At 43.5% G+C, this 6946-nt stretch overlaps 1 protein-coding gene across 1 annotated transcript; it reads left to right on the top strand.

Annotated features, from left to right (window-relative positions):
* Positions 1-1595: 1595 nt before the first annotated feature.
* LOC120555060 (adhesion G-protein coupled receptor G6-like) lies at positions 1596-6699 on the top strand (the record flags this gene model as incomplete). Its single annotated transcript, XM_039793845.1, has 3 exons — positions 1596-2081; positions 4974-5116; positions 6420-6699. Coding segments are annotated over exons 1-3 (811 nt in total), but the record flags the coding sequence as incomplete, so codon positions are not given.
* Between the last annotated feature and the right edge of the window lie 247 nt (positions 6700-6946).

Below are 6946 nucleotides of genomic sequence, written 5' to 3' on the forward strand. Positions count from 1 at the left end.
CGTTTTATTTCCTTCTGATTCCCGGAGAGAGATCTCTCAAAGATAATTCCTAATCTTCTCTTCTTGTGTCGTCTCTTCTTGTCCCCCCCCCTAAAACAAGTCTTGGTTTTGTCTCCTGAATCCTCAAAGGTCCTCGTAACCTTCTTGAAAACGTTGTGTCTTCCTCCTCTTTTGGTGGTCTACCAAGACGCACTTCACGGTCACTTCCCCTACTTGCCTCCTGATTCCTAACATCAGAAGTTGTTCTTCTTTTATCAATGGCAGGGGTCAGCAACCTCCACTACCCCCCGCACAGCCTATTTAGGTCTAAATTATCCTACCGGCATTACTTACAGGTCTAAATGAGCATTTATTAATGAGGTCATGTTTGTCTTTTGACCATTTGATCCATTCCTTAAAGTGTAACTCTCGCCAAAATGCAACCTAGGGTCTTTTTGTGAATGTACGAGTATAAGTCAAAGTTTCATTTAAAAGTTTTTCGGTCAAATGGCCTTTTGAATGGGAGTGCTAGCCTCAAGCCGGGCCGAAAACGCAAGCGTGTTGGAAGCGTTTCCAGGCAAAACAGAATAGGAAAAGATGTTTATATGTTGTTTAGACACAAATACATATTAATAAATGACATTTTGATGTTTCAAGGTTTTGACATAAATGCAGATATATATATATATATATATATATATAAAAATGTTATTTAAAAAAATATGTCACCTGTCAATCCAGAAGGAAATATTCTGGAGCCTATTTTGCCGCCAATACTGCCGACGTTGTCTTAGCTGTAATCAGATTAGTATATATATATATATATATATATATATATACAGTACAGGCCAAAAGTTTGGACACACCTTCTCACTCAATGTGTTTCTTTATTTTCATGACTATTTACATTGTAGATTCTCACTGAAGGCATCACAACTATGAATGAACACATATGGAATTATGTACTTAACAACAAAGTGTGAAATAACTGAAAACATGTCTTATATTTTAGATTCTTCAAAGTAGTCACCCTTTGCTTTTTTATTAATAAGGGAAAAACTTCCACTAATTAACCCTGACAAAGCACACCTGTGAAGGTAAAACCATTTCAGGTGACTACCTCATGAAGCTCATTGAGAGAACACCAAGGGTTTGCAGAGTTATCAAAAAAAGCAAAGGGTGGTTACTTTGAGGAATCTAAAATATAAGACATGTTTTCAGTTATTTCACACTTTTTTGTTAAGTACATAATTCCATATGTGTTCATTCACAGTTTTGATGCCTTCAGTGAGAATCTACAATGTAAATAGTCATGAAAATAAAAAGGAAACACATTGAATGAGAAGGTGTGTCCAAACTGTTGGCCTGTACTGTAGATTCATGTTTACGTTTATGGGAAACATACATGTGTCCAGACAAGGCTAGCAGCAGCAGCAGCAGCAGCAGTGCCGCGTCAGACACCTTTCTGGTGTGCAAAGACATGTGTAACCGGCCTAAGGCCTACAATAATAATGAATGAAAACTAAATAATTCAAAACCACAGGGAGCCACTAGTGAGGGGCTGAAGTGGGAGCCGCAGGTTGCAGACCCCTGATCTTTGGCCTTGTCTACTTCCCTTTTATGGGTCCTATCCTCTTTGTCCTGTCCCCTCGTGTCCTTGTCTTCTGAGTGATATTAGACTGCCCTTAAAGAGCTTCAGTGGAGGTTGTTCTTTATGAAAGTTCATGAATGTATCATCCTACCATCACCTCCAGCGCTGGGCTGCAGCTCCACGAACTGTATCGCGACGCTGACGGACGCCCAGGGGGAGTTCACTTCGCCCTGCTACCCCGACAAATACCCCAATTTGCAGACGTGTAAGTGGACTCTGCAGGCCCCAGCCGGCTTCATCATCCAGCTCTCCTTCCTGGACTTTGACCTGGAGGAGGCGCCGGGCTGCATCTACGACTGGGTGGTGGTGAACACGGGAAACGCCGACGTTAAGTTCTGCGGCCCGACGGCCAACGGGCTGACCCTGAACTCGACGGGGAACGTGATGGAGCTGTCCTTTGTCTCCGACTTCAGCGTGCAGAAGAGAGGGTTCAGTGTTAGCTTCAGACACGGTAGGTTCAGGCGCACAGCTAGGGTTGGGCATCGCTTGGATTTGAACGATTCTGATTCCGGTTCTCATCAGTTTTATTGTGATTCAAAAGGTGGTTTGCAGTTTTCCAGGGCTTTTTTTATGTAAAATAAAACCACACTAGAGCGCCGCTTACTGTGCTCCAAAGCTATATATATATATATATATACATATACAGGCCAAAAGTTTGGACACACCTTCTCATTCAATTTGTTTCTTTATTTTCATGACTATTTACATTGTAGATTCTCACTGAAGAGAACACCAAGGGTTTGCAGAGTTATCAAAAAAAGCAAAGGGTGGCTACTTTGAAGAATTTAAAATATAAGACATGTTTTCAGTTATTTCACACTTTTTTGTTAAGTACATAATTCTTCAAAGTAGCCACCCTTTGCTTTTTTTGATAACTCTGCAAACCCTTGGTGTTCTCTCAATGAGCTTCATGAGGTAGTCACCTGAAATGGTTTTACCTTCACAGGTGTGCTTTGTCAGGGTTCATTAGTGGAAGTTTTTCCCTTATTAATAAAAAAACAAAGGGTGGCTACTTTGAGGAATCTAAAATATAAGACATGTTTTCAGTTATTTCACACTTTTTTGTTAAGTACATAATTCCATATGTGTTCATTCATAGTTTTGATGCCTTCAGTGAGAATCTACAATGTAAATAGTCATGAAAATAAAAAGGAAACTCATTGAATGAGAAGGTGTGTCCAAACTTTTGGCCTGTACTGTATGTGCGCCTGCTCTAGTCCTAATAAGTCACCGTGTTCCTTTAAAGAGAACAGGTGTCTTACCTGGGGAGGGCGGCTGGATCTTGGCCTGCAGTGCAGTTTCCTGTCCAGCGCCCATGTTGTTTAAATAGCAAATGCACCTGCGCCCATCTGTGCGCCCATGGGCGTGCTGGTCTTACAGGGAGGTGTGTTCAGGTGCATTCTGGGCGTGCTGGTCTTACAGGGAGGTGTGTTCAGGTGCGTTCTGGGCGTGCTGGTCTTACAGGGAGGTGTGTTCAGGTGCATTCTGGGCGTGCTGGTCTTACAGGGAGGTGTGTTCAGGTGCATTCTGGGCGTGCTGGTCTTACAGGGAGGTGTGTTCAGGTGCATTCTGGGCGTGCTGGTCTTACATGGAGGTGTGTTCAGGTGCATTCTGGGGTATTGCTATCTTGAGGCAGCAGGAAGTGATCGCACCATTGACCAACAAAAACCTGGTCTAAAGTCAATAACTCAGCATTTCATTGTTATTTTAACAGAGCGTTAGTACAATGTTCCTAGGCTCGTGCACAGCGCGCACACTATGCTTGTTACACACACACACACACACACACACACACACACACACACACACACACACACACACACACACGCAGAAGATTACAAATACAAATATTAGGGTGCACATCCTCCATCATAACAGCAATGCTCCAAGGTCCAAACACGCCTGGCTTTTAAAGGGAATGGGAGATGATCTCTGATTGGTTGATTGCATGTTACGCCCAAAACACACCTCTGATTAATGAAGACACTAAGGCCTATATAAAAGAGACTTCAGATACAGTATTAGGGGACCACTAAGGTCTATATAAAAGAGACTTCAGATACAGTATTAGGGGACCACTAAGGTCTATATAAAAGAGACTTCTGATACAGTATTAGGGGACCACTAAGGCCTATATAAAAGAGACTTCAGATACAGTATTAGGGGACCACTAAGGTCTATATAAAAGAGACTTCAGATACAGTATTAGGGGACCACTAAGGTCTATATAAAAGAGACTTCAGATACAGTATTAGGGGACCACTAAGGTCTATATAAAAGAGACTTTAGATACAGTATTAGGGGACCACTAAGGTCTATATAAAAGAGACTTCAGATACAGTATTAGGGGGACCACTAAGGTCTATATAAAAGAGACTTTAGATACAGTATTAGGGGGACCACTAAGGTCTATATAAAAGAGACTTCAGATACAGTATTAGGGGACCACTAAGGTCTATATAAAAGAGACTTTAGATACAGTATTAGGGGACCACTAAGGTCTATATAAAAGAGACTTTAGATACAGTATTAGGGGACCACTAAGGTCTATATAAAAGAGACTTCAGATACAGTATTAGGGGACCACTAAGGTCTATATAAAAGAGACTTTAGATACAGTATTAGGGGACCACTAAGGTCTATATAAAAGAGACTTCAGATACAGTATTAGGGGACCACTAAGGTCTATATAAAAGAGACTTCAGATACAGTATTAGGGGACCGCTAAGGTCTATATAAAAGAGACTTTAGATACAGTATTAGGGGACCACTAAGGTCTATATAAAAGAGACTTCAGATACAGTATTAGGGGACCACTAAGGTCTATATAAAAGAGACTTCAGATACAGTATTAGGGGACCACTAAGGTCTATATAAAAGCATCCAAAGTCACCATGTCATGGGACCTTTAAATATGACGCTAAAGGATATTTTTTTGTTGTGATGTATTTTCAGTCCGTCTGACTTTCTTTCCTTGTTGCTTCCTTCCTTTATTTCATTCCTTCTTTCTTTCTTTGCTCTTTGTTTCCGTCTCCATTTGCCTGTTCCTCTTCGTTATTCAACACTGCCCTTTTTGATCCTTTCTGCCTTTTAATTTCTTGTTTTCCTGTCTTATTTTCATTCGTCTTCGCTCCCTTTTTGCTTCTTCATTCATTCATTCATTCATTCATTCATTCATTCCTTTTCTTTGTCACATTTCTTACTTCTTTGATTCTGTCGTTTCTTTCTCCTGTCATCCTCCTCCTTGCTTTTCTTTTCGGTCTTGCTTCCTCCATGTACTTTTGTCATCGTCTTCTTTACTGCTCTCCTTCCTGTCTTCCGTCCCTCCATCTCTCGTGTCCAGTCGCCGTGGCGCTGAGGAACCAGAAGGTCACCATATCCAACGGCCACGGCCAGGTCACCGAGGTCGCCAACTCCGTTTCCATACCGACGCTCAGTCAGCTCACCCTCTGCTTCGAGGTGGAGCGCATCGGCAGCCAGAAACAGGTACACACACACACACGCACACGCACGCACACACACACACACACACACATACACACACTACACACGCACGCACACACACACACATACACTGCACACATACACACACACACACACACTACACACACACACACACATACACACTACACACGCACACACGCACACACACACACACATACACACTACACACGCACACACGCACACACACACACACACACAAACACACTACACACGCACGCACACACACCGACACACAAACACACTACACACACATACACACTACACACGCACACACACACACACACATACACTGCACACACGCACGCACACACGCACGCACACATACACACACGCACACACACATACACACTACACACGCACGCACACATACACACACGCACACACAAACACACTACACACACATACACACTACACACGCACGCACACACACACACATACACTGCACACACGCACGCACGCACACATACACACACGCACACACAAACACATACACACGTACACACGCACACACACACACACTAACAACACACACACACAATACACTACACGACACACCGACACACACACACACACACACACACACACACACGCACACACACACACACACACACATACACACTACACACGCACGCACACACACACACACGCACACACAAACACACTACCACACACACTCATACACACTACACACGCACACACACACACTCATACACACTACACACGCACACACACAATCCATACACACTACACACGCACGCACACACACACACATACACTGCACACACGCACGCACACACGCACGCACGCACACATACACACACGCACACACAAACACACACACACACACACACACACATACACACACACATTCACACACACACATACACACACACACATTCACACACACACATTCACACACACACACCACACACTGCTAGCATGGCACACCCTCATACTCTGCTTCTGACTGGCTAGTAGTCCTTACCTAGCTACTGAGCATGTGCGACTCCCAACAAAGATGTTACAGCAGAAAGAGGTCTCACTCTGTAGCTAAAAAAGAGGGCTCAACACACAGGGTGAAAAGAGGAGCTGCAGCAATGTGCAGTGCAACAAAAAATTAAACCACATAAGCCTATTCATACAACCTCTAAATACAATTATGAACCTGAAAATGAGGCATGATATGAGCACTTTAAATGGGAGAAATCTTTTTCTTTAACCCAGCCCTGGTTGTATCCATGTGTAGTTACTTCCTTATCGGTTTCTCTTGGTCTCTCCCGAGCAGAAAGAGTGGCTCTTCACCTACCACGACCGCAGCAACAACGTGGCGCTGAGCCTCGGCGCCGATCAGACCGGCATGAACCTGATTATAGACTTGTTGCCGTGCTCCATCGACTCCATCCTCTCCTCCGCTGACTTCAGCAACGCCATGAAGCCTTTCTGCGTGCTCTGGACGTCCTCCAACGGGCGCTTGGCGGTCTACTTCGACGGGAACTACCGGGCCAAAACCTGCTCCACTTCTACTGGACACTTGGTACCAGGCGGGGGGGTGTTCCGGTTAGGAGGTATGTTGTTTTTAGGGCTGCTCCCTCTTAGTGGATAAGTGGACTAATCGTTGGTTTTGGTCTTAGTCAACTTAGATCTCTTTAGTCCATTAGTCATGTCTGATGCTGTTTTCATGCTGAATGACTTATTTCCAAGAAACGTACGAGCACATCTCTGTTAAAACACAAGAATTAAGGGTCGATATTTGACCTAATAGATATCACTGTGAAACTCTGATTACTTTCATTAAGGCAGTTCTTTCTTGTA

Source organism: Perca fluviatilis, unplaced genomic scaffold (genome assembly GCF_010015445.1).
Source record: "Perca fluviatilis unplaced genomic scaffold, GENO_Pfluv_1.0 PFLUV_unplaced_scaf_137, whole genome shotgun sequence".
Taxonomy (NCBI): domain Eukaryota; kingdom Metazoa; phylum Chordata; class Actinopteri; order Perciformes; family Percidae; genus Perca; species Perca fluviatilis.